This window comes from Eptesicus fuscus, chromosome 16, assembly GCF_027574615.1.
Source record: "Eptesicus fuscus isolate TK198812 chromosome 16, DD_ASM_mEF_20220401, whole genome shotgun sequence".
In the NCBI taxonomy this organism is placed as follows: domain Eukaryota; kingdom Metazoa; phylum Chordata; class Mammalia; order Chiroptera; family Vespertilionidae; genus Eptesicus; species Eptesicus fuscus.
Window position 1 is genome coordinate 9,748,093 of NC_072488.1, and position 21,535 is coordinate 9,769,627.

At 39.2% G+C, this 21,535-nt stretch overlaps 1 protein-coding gene across 1 annotated transcript in view; it reads right to left on the reverse strand.

The window, feature by feature from the left end:
- Positions 1-1,061: 1,061 nt before the first annotated feature.
- The window catches only part of ATAD2B (ATPase family AAA domain containing 2B), a 117,306-nt gene continuing 96,832 nt past the window's right edge, over positions 1,062-21,535 (reverse strand). Inside the window, exons 23-29 of the mRNA XM_054727877.1 lie at positions 17,323-17,445; positions 14,033-14,164; positions 10,547-11,230; positions 7,865-7,992; positions 7,095-7,223; positions 3,386-4,206; positions 1,062-1,464 (exon numbers count right to left, since the gene is read on the reverse strand). Of these exons, the coding sequence (XP_054583852.1) occupies positions 4,165-4,206; positions 7,095-7,223; positions 7,865-7,992; positions 10,547-11,230; positions 14,033-14,164; positions 17,323-17,445 (1,238 nt within the window). The 3' untranslated portion in view covers positions 1,062-1,464; positions 3,386-4,164. The remainder of the gene's footprint in view (positions 1,465-3,385; positions 4,207-7,094; positions 7,224-7,864; positions 7,993-10,546; positions 11,231-14,032; positions 14,165-17,322; positions 17,446-21,535) is intronic.

Genomic DNA, 21,535 nt, shown 5'->3' on the forward strand with positions numbered 1-21,535 from the left:
GTTTTTTTAGACATAATGCTATTGTATACTTAATAGACTATAGTACATATAGTGTAAACAAAACTTTATATGCACTGAGAAACCAAAAAATTCATAAGCCTCATTTTCCTGTAATACTGGCTTTATCACAGTGATCTGGAATGGAACCCCAATATCTCCGAGGTACCCCTGTAGACACACAGCCAAAAGTAAAAATTATACAATCTGCAAAAAAAAAAGTCTTATTCAAATTCAACCAGCTCCTTTTTACTGTGATTAAAAGGAAAACAGACACTGACATGGAGGAAGATTAGCATACCAATCTTGGAAGGTAGAAAGGTTTCATAGTAGACGGCAGAAACAGGGGCCGTGTGACGCCAGAACGTTCTATTCACTGGAAGCAACAAGCCCTTCAAATTCTGGTATGAAATCTCCCTCTATAGTTAAATTCCATGTACTGTTCAGAGTATACTGACAACTGCGTGACGCTCAAAGGGAAAACACTATAAAATAAGTAAACCATACTACCCAATCGTCTACTGTAGCATAGTCTTTCAACAGGAAAAACAGATTTTAGAAGTAATCCATTTGCTTCTATACAACAAATTTTAGACAATCTTCAACTTAAATTAAAACCACACTTTCTTAATACAAAATCCTTTAGCTAAAATATACTGAAGGCTGCCAAAATATACTGAGGGATACTAAAATCTAAAAGAAACAACAAAAATTTTTGGATGCTCTAGTTGCAAAATAAGGCTTTCAGCTAGAAAAGTACTAGTGTATTTGCAGCCAACAGGAATCATGATTAAGCTACAGAAAGACATGTTTTTCTTGTCATCTTTATTCAAGTATTTCACAGCAGTTATATTACAAATTACAGTAAATGTTCAAAATTCCAGAATTCAAAAATTAAATAATTTACTTCAAACTAATGTAAAATGAAGTCAAATGCAAAACATCAATTTAGCACAATTCTAAATAAACTACAAACCCAAAATAGACCCTCGTGATGAAGTCTACTTAAATCTACAAAGTAGACACACATGACTGAAACCAAAAATGACTCCCAAAGTCTAAACAACCGAATGTACAAAATACAAAAGATGCAGGTACAAGCCCAAATTCAAGCTTACAATGTGATTACAAATGATAATTATAACAACAATGGCATTCAGCTACGGGACCTGACACTGACGATACTGAATAGCACCATAGCTGAACCAACTTAATCAAAAAGTGGGAGGATATTATGACCCCACTCCCTAAAACAAAATCCAGTAACCCTACAAATACATTGGCATATGAGAAAAATCAAGTCATGAAAGGACATAAAGCAAAACAAAACAAATTAATCACAGGTGAGATTCAAGCTCAAAAACACAATTAATTCCACAGCCATCAGTTTCAATCCTAGTGCGGTTCCATCTCTTCAAACAGCTCCCGCGGTCCCCACAGCTGAGCATTAGCTATTGTTGGGCTGTGCTGCAACACACATTTCATTGATCTGAGAGCAAGGTTTTACACAGGAGCTCATCATTTATAATGCTCACAATAGGAAATAAGAACAGAGGTCAATTTGTACATATTTTTGCCAATGCAAAAATTAAGAATTTACAGAAAGGTAAACAAAATTGAGTCCACTTGGATAATTTCACAAGCTGCTTTAAACTATAGAACCACCAGATATCTGTAAAATAAGCAGAACGGATATAGCGTGTTTCCTTTGGGGAAGAAGGGAGCTGAAGCTCATTTTTTCCCCTTGGCGTTTGATTGGCTTTCTCTTTAAGACCTAAACTGTTCAAAGTGGCAGTTCCTATCACACTGAGGTTGCCTCCTATTTCTCCATCTATATTAAGGTTAAGGTTTTTAAAAATTTGATCTTTTGGAAGCATTTTAATGCTGAACATAAATAAATTTCCTTGTCAAACTCACTGATGGCTAAAATCTTAATAAACTTGTACAAATTTAGTAACTTACTAACAACATGTGCGTTTTTACTTTTCCTTTCACAAGTGCTGCTGTTACTTGAACAGAATGTTTCTGATTTAGAGTAACTGGAATAAATATTTAAACAAAAATAGTGCAGCAAGAACCTGAGACTTGCAAAAAACCCTTTTACCAGAAACTTGCTACAAAAAATCTGCTACATCTTATTTCTTCATCAAATCTTTAAATTCTGTAACAATTTCCATCAAAATACAAAATGCTAATGTATTAGACAGCAAAATAGTCTGAACTGGCATGATGGTAATAAATACTAAAGAAAGCATGTTAATCCTCCCAATAATCAAATTAGAGGTTTCAAATAACCTCCCCTTTAAAATGGTTCATCGTTAATCGCACTTGCCCACCTTAAAAATACAGTGTGTCTACATGGGTAGCATCTTGAATTATATGACTAACTGAATATTATGAAAAATTTAGACTAGGTATATAGAAAACAAGTGGCATTTTTCAAAAAACAAAGTGAGAACTAGAAGGCGTAAAATGTTTCTGCTAATGCAAAGCAGCACTGGGGATTACTGCGGCAGCCCATGGCCGCGGCGGCTTGCTGTGCTGGCATCCAGCACACGGCACAGCCAGAGCCAGGAGACAAGTACCTTAGCTTCAGCGTGTAAACGGTGGCAAAGTGATTACAGGCCTCTGTAAACACTGTTGGTAACTAACATACAAAAAGCTGAGGTAGCTCGGGATCTCTGCAGTAGTCCAAGAGCATTGGCTCTAATTAAAACGCAAACTACACGTGTTGCATATAAAGACACGCCTGCAGCTAACAGCTACAATGAATGAAGATATCAAGCCAACTTGTCAAAATTTTCTACTTTTTTGTTTAAAAATCATCTGATAAAAAAATGTCACTGCACTCCCTTTTGCCTCTTTGCACCTGCCTAGACTGTGTCTCCCAAATTTATAGAAAGTTTCGTAAAACTAGTGACCCATAATTAATTTTAGGTAAGTACAATCACAGAAATCGTTCAACAAGATCCAAAATGGGTTCCAATCATGAACAGCTGTGGGAAGGTTCAGCTGAGGGTACGGGGTTTAAACATTTAATACTGTTATTCCAAGAAACACACCGGAGCTCACTTGCAGCTATGCATATAGAAAATTAATTTTATGAAGCTCCTGACGAATTCCTCTCTTTTCTGTCCATTTGGCAAGCCCTGGCTTTAAAACAAAACAGTACCAATTTATTGTACATGAAAATCATCTCGGGAACTCAAACATGAGTAACTAGTAAATTGCGCTGACAGAAGGAAGAATGTCTGCTATCTATCTATTTCTGGTCATCATTGTCAGCAATACAGAAAAGTGTGTGTGTTTTTAGTGGACTGTGGATTCTTTTTGTATTTGTTTTATTATGTGTTTTTAAAACAGAAACAGACCATTCAGGAAAACTTACCTTTTTAATATATTATGTGGCATACCAAGTATCTTGACTGAGTTCTGAAAACAAGATAGGCATTTTATACCAAAACACTGGTTGCCTCTTAATGACACAGAGTATCAAACATTTTTAAGGTTGTGACCAAAGAAAACATTCTAATTCATTTGCTACAAACAAGCCCATCCTTTTGTTTAGCCTTATCTTTCTCAAATGAATAAAAAGGCACATTAAAGGCAGTTCTAAAGAGCCGAATCTAATTTCATCCAGTTTCTTCAGTTTCCCATCAGAATATACCATAGCCAACTCTTAAGCAGGTTTCAGTCCATTACCCAGAGGAAAAAAATAGAAACAAATATGATAAAAGGGGTAGAAAAGAGAAAAAATAGAACAGGTTGCCCACTGTTTAAACAATTCAACAGTTAGAACTGCCCCTGGATCCAGTTTCCCGTTTCCGGCCTGCTCCCTGCGAGAGAAGTCTCCGGAAGAGAGTGCCCGAACAGAGGAGCAGAAGTGAGAGCAGTTTCTGTAGCACCAAAGTCTCCAATCTGTGGGTTGTATTTTTTTACTTGTGGAAAATACAACACGTTTCTGAAGTTCTGTTTGGTTCTTGTAGGCTGGTTGGTTTCAGGTACCTGAGACAATAGCACCAAATTCAACAGAGAGAAAGAATGAGAGAGAGAGAGCACTTTACACCTAGGCTCTGCCCGTGATTGGTGCAATTTGAAATTGAATGGCTCAGAAGACTGCTCTGTCAGGAGCAGATTGGAGAGGATAAACCACTCATCTTGAAAAGTTCATAGGAATGTCTCAAATGTATGAACTGTTCTTTCCATCTCCTATAAGAGAAAAAAAAAGCACATGTCATCTATTAAAGGAAGGACACATTATTATGGGGAAGTTTAACTTTTTAAAGAATTTTAGATACACGTTAAGCTTTAAGTATTTTTCTGATTACAATACCAAAGCTACTCTGTAAGACTATCTGCCCCAGACACTTCCACATTTTACATGTAGGCTGATGAGGATGACACTCGTTAACATTCAACAAGTACTTACTACAGATACTGTGCTAAAAAGTTTGTATGTACAGATAATTTGTCAACTAATAAGTAGCAGAGTCAGGATATGAATGCAGGTAGACTCACTCCAGAGCCTGAGCCCTTTCTTACTCATTACATTCAACTAATGCCCAAAGCAAAATGGATGCGTTAAGTATAGTAAAACTTGTACCCGAAGTAGAATACACCCTGATCCCACTGTTATTCACTCAACCAGAGCTAGGGGGGGAAAAAGCCAGGAGTCACTGCCATCACCCCCACCAAGAATGCCACTGACTGGTGACTGTACCACAGATCCCTCCTCTCTTGACGAAGGCCCCTAGATAACAGGGCTCCGAGTGCCACACTGAAGTATGTTTCATTGCTGAAGAGCATCCAATCCTTTCAAGCTAATCAAGTGTCAATGTGAACAAAGAAGCTCTGAAATAAGGAAAAAAGGTAAAGAACTCTACCCCACACATTTCATTCTGATGGGCAATTATCAAATATATCTAATACATTTAGTTTTCCACCTCCGAAGATATTATAGTCTACATTCTGTAGAATAGGCTAAACTAACATTATAATCTGATCAAAAAGTTCCTCTATATGAACAACCAAAATCACTCCTCCTAAGAGCTTTTTTCCTGGGTAGGAAAAAAGCCAGGCTATACACTATGCTCCCAATTTAAAAATCTATATGAACATGCTTATGTTCATATAGATTTTTAAACTTTAATTAAACACACGTCATGTACATCTAGACATTTTTTTTAAAGGACGGAAATTATTACAAAAGATTACCACTGACTAAGTTTCTTCTAGGTGGGATAACATGGGTGATGTTTTTATTTTCTCATTTGTGCTTTCTTATTATTTCTATACTAGAAGCCTGGTGCACAGATTCGTGCACATTGAAAGGAAATTAATTAGAAGTTGGCCGGCAGGGCAAGACGGGCCAGACACACCCTGGAGCTAACCTCCTGTGGTCCCTTCCCGGCTGGCTACACCTGGGGCTATGGCTCAAAGGGTGTCTGCAAGTGAGTGGGGTCCCTCTGGCAGTCTGACATCTCCCGAGGGGTCCCAGAGTGTAAGAGGGCACTCTGCAAAGTTGCTGTCACTTGGCAGCTCCTACATTGAGCATCTGCCCCCTGGTGGTCAGTTGTGCATCATACCTACCAGCCGGTTGGCCAGTCGCTTAGCCTTTTTTATATATATATATATATATATATATATATATATATATATATATATATATATATATATATATATAGACTAGAGGCCTGGTGCACAAAATTCATGCACGGGTGGTGGGTCCCTCAGCCCAACCTGCAACCTCTCCAATCCGGGAGCCCTGATGGCTTACGCCCACTCCCCATGGTTCTCTGCTCTCTGTGGGGCCTTGCCGCTCCGCGCCCGCTGCCCAGAGGCTCTCCATAGCCCAGAGGCCCTCCGCGGCCAAGGTGGGGACGCTTGCCTCATCACCACGGCGACGAAGCAAGCATCCCGCCAGGCTGCTCACGCTGCCCGCTCTCAGCAGTCGCTCCCCCAGGACTGGGGGACTCCAGCAGGGCTGAGGGCACTGGGCGCCGCCATTTTGTGGCTATGGGTGCTGCCATCTTTGTGATGGAGTGATGGTTAATTTGCATATTACCCTTTTATTAGATAGGATATTGTGTAATGACAGTATAAATTCATAAAAATGTGACAATGTGATTACAATCTTTAAATGCTCTCTTACTTGATTCAAATCCAATCAGTATTCTTTATTACATATTGAAAATAATCACTTCCTTTACATATAAATCCTTACTCTTTTAGAAAAGCTCCTAGAGAGCAGAGACATTGTCTTAATCAATTTTTGCATCCCCAACACCAAGCACAGTATCTAGAACAGTAGATCCTTAATAAATATTTAATAACTAGATCACCAGATAAACAAACTAACAGGCAAATGAGCAAAAATAGTCTAATTAAATCACTTAGCCAGTTAATGAGTAGATGAGGGATTACATTTGCTCAGATGAACTCAAAAAGCAGAAGTGTGGCTTCATGATGTAATTTATATGACCAAAGATATAAGTTCATATTTATAAGGAAGAACTTTCTTATAGCCGAAAGTTGTTTAGAAACGGAATAGTTTACCGCTAAAGTATCTAAGCAAAGGACAACTATTCCTTCACATGGCTATTTTACAGAACTAAATCTGATTAAATGAAATGACTTTTAAGTTTCCTTCTAACCATTAACTGGATGGCCAATAGGTCCCAGTGCCCATGTCAACCTCTTTCTTTTTTTTTTCCCATGTCAACTCCTTTCAATCAGCAGTAGCTGCCTAGAGGAGCATTGGAGACAGTGAGTGGCCACACCCACATTCAACAAGCCTGCATAATACACCTACTCAGTGATAAGCAAGGGAGGGAAGAATTGTCACCTGCTATTTTGTGTCAACCCAGAACCATGCATTTCTGTGTTTTGATAAAAAAAATCCCAGATTATTTTCTGTCCTGAGACAAAATAGTACGAAAGACTTCGTTCTTCAAATTATAACTTTTACTGACTCTCTTAATCTTAATTCTCCAAAACATTTTTCAGTTACTTGACAAAAGATCTAGACTAAAATAACATTTCCTTTGGACACATAAAAGCACTTATCTATTTGCTCAACAGATGAACCAGGCACTTACCTCAATAAGTTGTGATTTGTCATAATCTTTTCGGTGACGATAGATGCACTGACTAAGAAGAGAATATAATCTCTCAAGTTGATCAACTGCCAGATTGTTGCTTTTATCTACCAACAAATCAAGCAATTTCTAAGAAAAATTAGAAAAACAATAAAGTTTGATTTCACTATTCAAACTGAAACAATTATATATTCAATGCTAGGTAATAGACACAGGTGTAACACTGACATTGAGTTTAGAAGATTCTAGGGCTTAGTTTATAACCAAGATAATTCTCATTTTTCTAAACCCCACAAAGCATACATAACTCTTTTCTTTTTAATTCTCATCCAAGGATATGTGTATGTTTTTTATTGACTCTTAGAGAAGCGGAAGGAAGGAGGGAGGGAGGGGAAACATTGATGTGAGAGAAATATCAATCGATTGCCTCCTGTATGTGCCCGACTGGAAATCAAACCCACAACCTTTTGGTGTATAGGACAATGCTCCAACCAACTGAGCAACCCAGCCAGCGCCATAACTTTTTACCAGAAGCCCAAAGCACATATGTTCCTAGTTAAAGCAAAAAATGGACACATAGACACCAGGGGGGTGAGGGCATGAGTTGGGGTGGAGGTTGGGGAGGGAATGGGGGGATAAGGACACATATGTACTACCTTACTCAATAAAGAGAGAAAAAATTATCAAGACTAGTTTTATTCAGTAGCCTACAAAACATATTCAAATCTCCTTCCATTCATTTAAAACTGCCTGGGAATAGCTAAACTTACCTTCAATCTCTCATGATCAACTATAAGAGGTGGCACAGGCTCAGATGGCTCTTCTGGAACCAGCTCCAGGGTTGTTGCTTTTGCCTGTTCTAAAATTAACTTACGATATTTCTTTACTTTAGAAGCACCTACAATTGAGAAAAAAAGAATGCACTGCAGCAAGTAAAAGTTAAGAAGAATTAGGCTTAGCCAACTATAAACTCATTTATCCACCATAAATCCTTTTTGGAATAAGAATGTATTCATTTTGGAATAACAGTGTCAGCGATAAATGATTTGTGTGTGTGTGTGTGTGTGTGTGTGGTAAGGATAAGTAACCCAAATTAAAGAGAACTAAAACTCAACTATGAAAGCCAAGTCATACTAGAAAATCATCTAATAAATATATCCACTAAAAGGAAGATAAAAGCAATCTTTATCTCTAATCACTAACTAATAAACAGCTTTCACTCTCTTTGTGATATCCATCATTTTAAAATTTGGAGCTTTCAGAGCTGGAAGAGGAGAAGCTACCTACAAAATCAGACACTAACAAAATGAGGCCAACCTGTCTACCTATCTGCCTCCTAATGTAAAACATTTTCCTGAACATTGCCTGAAATTTCTTATTTTTCTCTATTACACTGCCTAGAATTCTATTCTAAATTGATCTGGGTTATAACATTTATTTCTTAAAAATCTAGATCCATTAAAGGTGTAACAGGGCTAGTGATCTTTCCTAGCTTAGAGTGAATTAGTGTAACCTAATTACTTTACTCCCAAATCTTGCTGAGATAAAATGTACTGGGTAGGAGGGGTGGGGTTTGAGGTGGCTGAGCATAACTTGACAGCACCAGGCACTTATGTGAGTAGAGGAGGTAGACCACTGAGCCCTGTGCTCCCCTAAGTAGGAGTACTCTAAGAGGAGGCCGAGGGGAAGGAACACGAAGACGAACTTAGACTATTTCAGAATTTTATACAGGACCTGGCCCATGTCAACAAGACTAAGAAGAACTTTCCTTCTCCCTCCTTATCCCCGTCTTTAAACAAATCCTTCTCATCAGTGCCTGCTATATAGGCAAGTAGTGAATCAAAATGTTGCCTTCAAAAGCATATTCCACAATACATCAGAGACATTTTATATTTCAGACAGCCTTTAGAATGAAAGACTTGATTTATAGTTCAATTAAAATGGGAATTTTGTTAAGACCATACTGATACTCATTATTACATCCATTGCCTTCTAGAGGCCTGAGAACTTCGATTAGAAACCACTGTTAGGTAACACTGCCCCGACAGTTACAAATGAGAACTTCAGGTAAAGCTTGTACACAACAAATATCTTTAACACTTTCAGATCACCAACTGAACCTTTTAAACCTTTTCTGCAAGCTTACTAAAACCTCATAGCAAAGTTGTATTAAAAAGGACTCCTCCCCTCAAACCCATTCTGCCGCATCATGTAGCTCTCTCCCTTTTTTCCACTCTGTCCCATTCATTACTTAACCTTAGCTTAACACATTTTTTAAAGTTCCGTCTATATGACAGCCTAGAATAAATACAGATTTTAAAACTATTTTCTATTATTAAATATAGAAGAAAAATTATTTAAGAATATTTAAGAACAGTACATCTCTCTTTATCCATTAAAAGAATTCTAAGACTTTGAGTAATATCTTCCTACTTCCTGATTCTGCTAGAGGGCTCAAAAAACTATCAGCAAAACCTTTTTCCACTTAATACAAATCCCAGGCTAAAGTGTATATTCCACACAACTTAGCACAATTTTTAGACAAAATTTCAAGAGAGCCTCATATAAGAAGAAAATGTATATGGGATTGTATAGATCTCTAACTCACCCCATCCCGCAATGGGCTAAAGGATAATGATAAACAAAGCAGGGCTAGAGATCCTCAACTCCCCATTTCTGCTGCTTCTTAAAAGAGTTACACAGCACAGGAGGTCAGGAGCTGGCAGAGTGCTCTCACTGGGAGAACAAGGCAAATTTGACAGCGAGAGTTCTGCTACCTTCCTCTACCACTGGCCCTACAAAGCAATGGAGCCTCTTAGGCTAAACATCCCTCAGATTCAACTACCAGTGATGAATGAATACTACCTGGAATGAATACTCCTCAGAACATGCCAGGTACCAGGAGAGGCAATTAATATACATGACATCTGTGGTCACTGCAGTGACACCATTCTCAAGTTTCATTTAAAAAGTGAAAAAACAGGGTTGGAGAGTCAGTCACATGATTATAATGAACAGGAGTGATAATTTAATGTGGTCTACATGACTTGAATATACCACACTGCTGTAGTATCTAAGTCATCGCAGACCACCCCACCCGCACCCCATCCCAGTAATTCTTTTGTTAGAACACCATCTTCTTAACACCTGTGGATGTATTCAACTTTTAGTCATAAATCCATTAGAATAGGGATGATAATCAGGTGGGAGCCAGAAGTGTAAGCGGCCAGGAAAGCAAAGCATTCTGAAACATAAACCTTTTGAAATGTTCACCAAAATTTAGTATGTATGTGCATACTTTTGTAGGGAAACTAGAAACTAGAAAACTTTAACAGATTTTCAAAGGGGTATAGTTATTTGGCAACCATTGTTACTGAGGGCTAGACAAAATATGCAATTAATTAACTCTGGAGTTTAAAACTTCAGAAGATTTATTGAAATATTATCTCTACCTTCTTTATCCAGTTCTGGGTCTTTAACCTCCACATCGGGGCCAGGTTCTAACTTCTCATTATTGCTACATTCCAGTGCTTCTAGTTTCTCAGGATCATCTCCATGATTTTCATTAGAAGCTTCTGGTTTCTCTTTTGACTGGTCCTCCAGAAGAATCTTCTGTTCAGAGCTACATTTATCCCCATTACTACAGAAAGGAACTACTTCTGCTTTGCCGTTCTGACACTCCAGAGCTGGGACTCCTTCGAAACTGTCAGTGGAGGCCTCGCCATTGAGACAACTTCCTTTAAGGAAAGGCTCTTTCCCAGAAGTCTGTCCTGGATTTAGAGAACTGCTGCTGTGGACGAGGAGAGACTCGTTGGAACTTTCCTCTTCGGTAGATGCAAAGTTCTCTTTTGTGCCCGCTCCACTGTTAAGCCTCTGCCCCTGGTCCATGTCCATGACGTCACATGATGATTCATCATTAGTCATAGACAAGTCTCCAGTCTCCTCTCCATTTTCTTCATGGCAGTCAGTGCTTACCTCAAATTCTCCGTTCTCTAGCAATTTCCTGCCCTCCGTATGATTCTCATAGTCTGCAAATTTGGTGTCCTCTTCATCTTTTTTTAAATTATTGACTTTCCTTTTCTTAATAATTCCTTTACCCCACTGTGATCGCCGCCTCGATTTTCTCCGAACTCGAACTATTTTACAAGGAAGAAAAAATATATATGTAGAACTTGGAATGCAATACTTGTTTTACAAATGCATATTAACTATTACCCCAAAAAAAGTAAACCCATACCAGTGTGACACACAAGCAAAAACTACTTGACACTCTCGCTGACTAATCCTCAGAACTACAAGTAGAATGGATATGAAGTCAGGGATGAACTCTGAGGAATAAAAATCTGTTAAACTTATTTCCTATTTACCACCCAGCATTAATTATTTTTCTATTACTCTAGATTCCACTTAATAGCTGTTCCTAATTCCTAACATCCAGGAGCCCAGAATATGATATACACATTTAGAAATAGACCATACTCCCAGTCTGCCTGGAAGATTTCGGGCGCCAGTTTTAGATTTCCACCAGGAAGGTGCGTGCTTTGCCATGAAAAGAAAGCATGATCCGGTATGTCAAGACAGAATAGTTATAGGTATCTCAAAAAAAAACTCTCCACTGCCTCTACTTCAGAAGACAGAAAAACCCAGTTAATATGGTCAGGGAGAGAAGCCCCATGAAGGTTATATGATCAATCCAGATTGCCAACTATTAGCCTCCTCTACCACAAACGGTTTCCTAGCAGCACCAATTTCTTGCAAAGTTATCTGAAAATATGTAGAAAAATTAAGCCCTCTGCTATCAAGGTGGCAACAACACTAACAAAACATTGAAAATAAATGTTTGGTCAGTTATGGGAAAAGAAAGACCTACCAAAGTTGTAGGGGCTATACTTAGATGCTAGAAACTATCGTGTGCTTTCTGAGTAGACAGCTGGTACTTCCAGGTAATGATGGACCCAGGAATCTTTCATTTCCCATATATGCAAGTCTATCCCACTGTCCCTTAAATAAGCAAAAAGTTAACTCTTATTTTGCTATTTGGGACAGATGCATTAAAAAATTAAATATAAACGTTATTAAATATAAACTAGTTAAACTAGACACCATACCTGTCGCTTCTGGTCTAAATATTAGTTGGTTGAAAGCCATCAGGGTAGAAATAATTCATTTTTTTCCCTAGGCTATAAAAGGTTCCCCACCCCTGCTCTAAACTGTTAGGTCTTTATTATTTAACAATTTACTCCTGACATTGTGGCCTCATTTATTCTCCAACCATGTAACCAAAAATACTAATGTTTCCCCTCTTCTTTCCTCATTAAGCCATGGAACTCCAGAGCAAGAAGCTGACCTCTGCTCAATCAAGAGCCAGCCCAATTACTTGATATGTATGAGGTACACTAAGCAAAGGCCAGAAGCCCTATGAAAGGAAATTCACTGCTAGCGCTTTCATCTCAGCTAAGAACAGAGAAAATGTTCTCATTTGGGGGGAGGTCAAACTAGAGAAAATTTCCCCCTCCTTATATAATTACTTCTAACAGTTAGCATGGTTTTAGTAAAATAAGAGAAATATAAGCTCTACAAGAATAGGGATTTTTGCTTTAGTCACTGCTAATCTCCATTGCCCCTGGCATGTGGTAGGCATATACACTTATACTATTTCCTTTTTCAGGGATGCTTTGTGTGAAAAGCGCATTTAGAGGCACAATCTTTAGAGTCAATTTTTATAGCATCTCTGAGCTTGTTTCCAAAACTAAGACCTTAGAAAAGCAACTCTGCCTTAGACATTTAGATTTATGACTTAGGTAAGTTAATGTAAAACAGACAAATGGTGAGTCACATATGCCATCTACTGGTGAGAAAAAACAAAACTCAATTGCAGCTTAAAGCAGCGGTCGCCAACCGGTGGGTGGTCTGCAGACCATTGGTGCTCCGTGAGGTAAAAAAGGTTGCCAACCACTGGCTTAAAGTAACATTTTAATATTCAAAGGAACTTAAAACTGTTTTAGTTAATAAATATTTGTATTAGGTGCAGAGAATGTAAAGGACTTTAAGTTTTAAATTGGAATGTTGTGTTACATAATCCAGGTATAACTAGGCCAAATAACTTTAATCATATTCATGAAACTAAATGCACCACTAAGTCCTTCAAATTTTCTCATATATGAATGCCTTATCTCAAAGAGGACAAGCTGAAAGATAGGTATGGCCCATTCATTCAAATGCAATGCCACTCGTGAAAGAACATATTACGGCCAGCTTTAATGACAGATGGAGCCGTACTACACCTTTACACCAGAAGAACAGCATAGGTCGTCCAAGGATGGCTAGCTTCAGTGAAACATAAGGACTGTATTAGAAAGATGCTATGTTGATTAACATATCATTTAGAATTTTTTTTAGATCACCGTGAATAAGAAAAAATGAAAACCTAAACACTGACTATTCCATCTCTAAAAATATATCATGAACAAAACTAGATAATGAAGGTTGTACCAATTTTTCAAACTGAGCACAAAATATTCTCTCAACTTCCTGCTGTCAAATCAGCCACTCTCTTCAACCAGTTTCCATTTTCCACCATAAAGACAACATCCTGCATAGTATATACAGCAAGGGGCTGGGGTTGCAGATAGATGTATAGAAAATCTATTGGCTCCACATTTCTATCCAAATACCAAAGTTTAGAACTAAAAATATTCAAACCTAGTCCAATTACAATAAGCAAGTACTGAATGGGGATAGCAAAAAGCAAATAAGGCTAAAGAAATATACTTCTGATTCAGCCTCTTACCCCACAAGCTCTTCACCTCTGAAAAGAGAGACGATTAAAAGAGCCGTGGGAAACAGCAGCGCTTTGCTTTGTGTACCCAGTGCCTAAGAAATCCGCATCATTCTCAGTTGTTCCCACTACTGGATAACATGATCTCAAATACACGCACATTTATTTGCAGAGTTGTGCCAGGCATCCATTGGATTTCTTTGTTTGTGCCGAAATGCCTCTTCAACTCTAGTTTCTGTCTTCCGAGTTCCAGTACCATGAGGATTTATTTGTTCTGCTGTTACCGATAAGCCTGCAAGCAGAAGATAAGCAACACCTATTTAAATATTCCTAGCTACACAAACCAACAGGGTTTAAAAAAAATCATCTGAAATACAGAACCGAATTTTAAAGTCATTAATTATACTTGGACAGTTTGTAATTTGGATGAAAATACTATCTTTTGTTTTAAGATGGGAAGGAAACTCGATATAAAATCATAAAAATAAAATAACTTGGCAGGCGATTCTTACACTTAAAAAGCGACACATTTCACATTTTTATGAGTGTGGGGCAGTAAGATTATATAATGTCTAAAAGTTATGATTTCTGCCATCTTAGAATGTGTGTTTTGGGGCCAGTAAACCCCATTCACATGAACTGTTACCATCTGACATTAGCTGCCTATCACACTGCAGTGATCTTCATAAGAGTAACCATTCCATCTCAATTTTCACTAGATTTCTTTGTTCTATATGATCCTTAAATGTTGATGTTTGCCAGGGTTGTCTCTGGAGTTCTCCCTCTAATCAACACCTTCTACCACAACACCTTCCACCTTCAGCTTCTACTACCATTATATAATAACTAGAGGCCCAGTGCACAAAATTCATGCACAGGTAGGGTCCCTGGGGCTTTCCTTCCCCAGCTGCCGGCTACCAGCCGGGGCCTCCCTTCCCCGGCTGGACCTTCCTTCATTCCACGACACCCCCTGGTCGTCAGCATACATCATAGCAAGTGATCAAACTCCCGAGGGGACACTTTGCACATTAGCCTTTTATATGTATAGATTCCCAAATCCATATCTTTAGCCCAAACATCTCTTGAGCTTTTCTAATCCGTATATCCAACTGCCTATTTGATATCTCCAACTGGATATTCTAAAGTCATGTCAAATACCTTTCCCAACAAAAACACCTGTTCCTTCTTATATCTCTATTGGTGGTATTAGCATCTACTAAGTCAGTAAACCAGTAACATGGCCAATTTTGACTCTTCCTGCCCTTCACCCCTGCAGCCACATCTCTCATATTAATTCTATCCTCATCCCCATTTCACTAATTAAAACTCTGAACTACTCCAAAAGCTTTTACCCACAACAGTTTTAAGGTTCAATTTACATAACATAAAAAACACTCATGTTAAGCATACAGTTAAATTATTTTTAGTAAATTTACAGCACTGTGCAATCACCACAGCAACCCAATTTTAGCTAACTATCCCAGACAACCACTAATCCACATTTTGTCTCTATGGCTTGCTTTTTTCGAGCATTTCATATAAATGGAATTGTACAATATGTGGTCTTTTCTGACTGGACTGTTTCACTTAAATGTTTCTGTAGTTCACCTATGTTGTATGACGTATCAGTACTTTGTCCCTTTTTATGGCTGAGCAGTATGCCATTGTATGACACACCCTATTTTGCTTACCCATTCACCAGCTGACAGACATTTGGGTTGTTTCCAGATTTTAGTTGCTGTGAATAATGCTGCTATGAACATTCGTGTAGAAGTCTTTATGTGGACATATGTTTTCATTGCTCTAGAGTAGATTCCTAGGAGTAGAATCACTGGGTCATATGGTAAATGTTATGTTTAACTTTTTAGAACTGCCAAACTGTTTTCTAAACTGGCTCCAACAGTTTCTTAACTGGTCTCTCATCTCCCTACCCTCCACACTGAGCCCTTGCTATTTCCTGCTGCCAAAGCAATTTACCAATTCATTCCGCTGCTTAAAATACTTCAATGACTCCTACTGACTATGGCAATGGTTCTCAAACTTTAGTGTATAAAGAAATCTCTTGAATAGTTGTTCAAGTGCTGAGCTCTCAACCTTACTACTCTCTGAGAATTTAATTTACTAGGACCAAGCCAATGTAGGTAACAGACACACCATTTTGAAAAACACTGGTCTATAGGATAAAGTCCAAGCTCCTCAGCATGGCATCAATTCATTCAAGTATTTATAACCTGTTGCCTATCAGACACAGCTCTGGGGACTGCAGCAGAGCTATAAGCTTTACATTCCCAGCACTGAATAAGGAGGGGAGAGACAACAACAACAACAAAATGCCAAGTGCTAATGATGACCAGGGCCTAATGAGATTAGGTGGCCAGGAAAGGCCTCTAAGGAAGAAGAAGAAAAGCTGCTTCATTATTTCAGTGCCCTGGACCCAGCCTACCTCTTGAGCTCTGATTCTCACAACTCTGTACATCTTCAACAATACCAAACAGTTTGCAGTTCTTCTAATAAACCACATGATTTCACACCTCTGTGCCTTCATACAAGCTACTGTTTGCTGTGCTTAAAAATACCTCCTCCTCCTCTGTCACCGCCACCTTTCCCTACTCCACTAGAGACAACACTCCTATTTCCTTCCCCAAACTCTGATCAAAATGCCTGGTCCCCTACCCGGAGGTCTTGGCCCTGTGCTGTGAACACACTTCAACAAGTGCATATACCACACTGCACTTCATTTGTTTTACATTTCACTCTTTCTCCGACTGAAGTGTGAGTTCCTCAAAGACAGGAATTTTTAGTGAATGAAAAAACCACATTCGCTAATTCTTGTTTATATTAACAAAATTGTCCATAAACTTCAATAGGACAAAAAGTACCAGTATTGGGTATAAACTCATGAAAAATAAACCCTCTTCAGGTATGAAAACCATTAAGAACAGAAATCAATAATTAACAGCCGAAACCGGTTTGGCTCAGTGGAGGGAGCGTCGGCCTGCGGACTGAAGGGTCCCAGGTTCGATTCCGGTCAAAGGCATGTACCTTGGTTGCGGGCACATCCCCAGTCGGGAGTGTGCAGGAGGCGGCTGATCGATGTTTCTCTCTCATCGATGTTTCTAACTCTCTATCCCTCTCCCTTCCTCTCTGTAAAAAATCAATAAAATATATTTTAAAAAATAAATAAATAAAATAATTAACAAAGATAAATTCTTGCAAAAGAAATTTCAGTACAAAGCACTTTGTTTCAGCAATTTGCGCTGTTGCACTAAAACTTTCACAGGAAGTTTTTAAATATCTGAGAATTTGCATGACACATATCAGTATCAGAAATTAAGTCAAAACTGTGCCTCAAAATACATTTTTTTTCGCAATATCAGGAACCCTAAAGAAACAACATTCAGAGATAGTCAATGACTCATCTTTAGCAGCAAGTTCATTTCTATAGCTTACCTCTTTTTATTCTTGCTTCCTTAATTTCTTCACAGAGTTTATTAAATTCTGGATCTAGTTCAGCTGCAATGATGGCATGCGCAGTGTCCTTCAGGGTACAAGCCCTGTGTCTAATTATTTTATCTGTTAAAAAAGTTGGTATACATTTATTACATGTACAAATGAAATAACATTAAATAAGGGCATTTTAAAAAGAGAAGAAATACGAACATTTAAATAACAGTGTAAAAAGCATTTCCAGGTGAGAAGTTTATATAAATGATGAGTAAAATATAAACCTAATAAGTTACTCAATCAAGTTGATAATTCTCTGAAAACCATACTTTTAGAATTTCAAAGTACTAAGTCTATTTAACAAGTCATTGCCTCAAAGATATAAGGCTTCATTTTACATATCTGACTTTGAAATGTATGATTTTCAGTAAAAATTTTTAAAAGATTTAGGGTATTCACCATATGCCCAGCACCAGCGTTTCCTTATCAGGAGTGGGGAACATGCGGCCTGCAGGCCGTGTAAGGCCTGCAAAATCACTTGGTCTGGCCCTGCTGAGGCATTCGGGTGAGTTAATTAAATGTTTGAGCAAATATAGCAGGCTAATTTTTTAAACTGATAACTGTGTATGGCCCAAGAATGATGTTGTAAATATCCAAATGGCCCTTGGCAGAAAAATCATTTCCCACCCCTGCTGTAGATGGATACTGAGAATTCAGATATTCTTACATAATTTTCTTTAAGTGAAACTGGTCAAAACTGTACTAGAGAATATAATAACCCTAAGTAAGGGTGACCTTTAAAAACTGCGACAGAAATAGACAAATACAGCAAGACACTCTAAGTTAAAGAATGTAAGATGGTATAAAAATTGTAGGTAGATCCAGGAGAGAAGTACATACTACCCTGTAGGTAAACTATACCTAAAACTGGTACTAAAAGAAGGTTCTCAGTTTTACACTAATCCGGAAATCCTCATTCATAAGCAAAATAATGTAAACAGTGCCACCTAGAGCTTGTAGCTCTGAGATATTAAAAGCCAAGTAAATATAGCCAAGACACTTATTTTGTAACAGTATCAAAAACTAGAACCCAAAATCTCAAAACAACAACTGCCTTTTCATCTCTAGTAAAAACAAAAAGTATAAAGACATTTTCTTTACTAGAGGCCTGGTGCACGACATTTGGGGGGGGGGGGGGGTCTCCTCAGCCCGTCCTGCGCCCTTTCGCAAACCGGGAGCCCTCGGGGGATGTTCGACTGATGGACATCCTTAGCACTGCGGTGGTGGAGGAGGGCTGCTGCACTTGCCAGCCTTCAGCCTGGCGAGTGGCTGAACGGCGCTCCCCCTGTGGGAGCACACTAACCACCAGGGGGCAGCTCCTGCATTGGGCGTCTGCCCCCTGGTGGTCAGTGCGCATCATAGCAACCGGTCGTTCCAACATTTGGTCTATTTGCATATTACCCTTTTATTATATAGGATAATTTTCTTATTAGAAGGTCACAGTTCATTATGGAAATCTTACAAAACAAACATGCAGTACTCAAAAGGCAACCACTGGTGTATTTCCTTCCATACATTTCTCTAAACATTCATTCAATAAATACTATCAACTGTACCAGGAACTAAATCATGTGACGGCTACACAGTGGTGAACAGAGCAGACATTTCTCCACTTTCCAAGAGCTTTTCGGACTAGTACAGAAAGGAGGCATTAACCAAGTAATCTCTCAGACACACATATAAACACCACCCCCACTCCCACCCCAAAACCCTGCGTAACAGCTACGATAAAAACCTACAGGGTATTGGTGTGGGTGCTAACTGAGATCGGACAGGTCAGGAAGAGACTCTCTGAAATAGTGGCATTTAAGCTGAGATGAGCATACATTGGAGCAGCCACTGACAGAGCAGAGAATAACCAGGGGCAGGTTCAGAAAATACTATGTGAGAAAGTTCTGGAGTAAAAAGATCTCAGACATTTCAAGAAAATAAAAGATACCCTGTGTACTTAGAACACAATAAGCAAGAGGCAAACAGGAATCTGGTCATATTTAAAGGCTTTCAGATTTTATCCTAAGAGCAATGAAAAGTCATTGAAAACATCTGAGGAGGAAAATAACATGACCTAAATGAGCATCTTCAAAAGATATCAGTGTTTAATTGTCTCTCTATATATATCTCTTTGCAGTGTTGTCAGTTTTTGCTTAATAAAGTTTAAGGCTCTGTTATCAGAGGCACAAATGTTTGCACCTGTTATGTCTATTTGATGATTATGAAATAATCCTCTTTATCCCAGAAAATATTCTTTGGTCTGAAATCTACATTGGTATTTATATAACCACTAGAGGCCCGGTGCACAAAATTCGTGCGGGGGGGGGGGGGGTATCCCTCAGCCCAGCCTGCACCCTCTCCAATCTGGGACCCCTCGAGGGATGCCCAACTGCCCTCTCACAATCCAGGACTGCTGGCTCCCAACCGCTCGCCTTCCTGCCAGCCTGATTGCCCCTAACCACTTCCCTGCCAGCCTGATCGACACCTAACTGCTCCCCTGCCAGCCCGATTGCCCCTAACTGCCCTCCCCTGCAGGCCTGGTCCCCCCAACTGCCCTCCCCTGCAGGCCTGGTCCCCCCCCAACTGCCCTCCCTTGCAGGCCTGGTCACTCCCAACTGCCCTCCCCTGCAGTCCCGGTCAACCCTAACTGCCCTCCCCTGATGGCCTGGTCTCCCCTAACTGCTCTCCTCTGCTGGCCTGGTCACCCCCAACTGCCCTCCCCTGCATGCCTGGTTCCCCCCTCTGTCCTCCCCTGCAGGCCTGGCCCCCCCAACTGCCCTTCCCTGCAGGCATGGTTGCCCCCAACTGCCCTCCCCTGCCGGCCCATTCACCCCTAACTGCCCTCCCCTGCTGACCTGGTCACCCCTAACTGCTCTCCCCTGCTGGCCATCTTGTGGCGGCCATCTTGTGTCCACATAAGAGAGGCCATCTTTGATCACATGGGGGCAGCCATCTTGTGTGTTGGAGTGATAGTCAATTTGCATATTACCCTTTTATTAGATAGGATACCAGCTTTCCTTTGATTGGTATTAGAATATATCTTCTTTGTACTTCTCTTTTAACCTCTTTGTAGCTTTATACTTAACCCTTTGCACTCGCTTGCTTTTTTTTCAAGCTGCTACCGATGCTAACCTTGTCGAGTCACATTTGATATCCGAGTGCAAAAGGTTAAAGTGGGTTTCTTGTAAAGGAGCCTCATTGGCACAGCAGGTGGTGTATCAGTCTCCTACACTGACACACTAAGCAGCATATGGTGGGGTCTTTGCTTTTTTTATACAATGTGATCATCTCTGCCTTTATTTGGGATGTCTAGGCCAGGCATCAGCAAGTTTTTCTGTATAGGGCCAGAGTAAATATCTTGACTTCACAGGCCATAAGATCTCTGGCAAGTACTCAAAGTTGCCCTTGTAGCATAAAAGCAGCCACAGACAATAGTGTTCTATATATAGTATCATGTTATCTACAAATAATGACAGTTTTACTCCTTCCTTCCAATTTAGATGCCTTTTATTTCTCCTTCTTGTCTGATTGCTATAGCCAGGACTTCCAGTACTATCTACACTAATAAAAGAGTAAGATGCAGCCAGGGTACTGGCTTTTATCAAATGCTTTTCTGCATTTATTGATATGATCATGTGCTTTTACCCTTCATTTTGTTTATGTGGTGTACCATGTTTATTGATTTGCAAATACTTTACCAACCTTGCATCCTAAGAATAAATCCCACTTGATCATGGTGTATGACTTTTTTAACATACTACTGGATCTGGTTTACTAATATTTTGTTGATGATTTTAGCATCTATGTTCATCAGGGATATTGGCCTATAATTTTCTTTGTAGTGACTTTATCTGGTTTTAGAATTAGGATAAGGCTGGCCTTGTAAAAAGAGTTTAGGACTCTTCCCTCCTCGAATTTTTTGCAATACTTTGAGAAGGACAGGTGTTAGTTCTTCTTTGAATGTTTAGTAAAATTGAACTGTGAAGCCATCTAGTCCAGGACTTTTGTTGCTTAGGAGTTTTTATTGCTGCTTCAGTTTCACTAGTTGTAATGTGTCTATTCAGATTTTCTAATTCTCCCTGATTTGGTTTTAGAAAATTATATGTTTCTAGGAATGTACCCATTTTGTCCAGATTGTCCAATTTTCTGGTGCCTGTGGTGTGGGAGA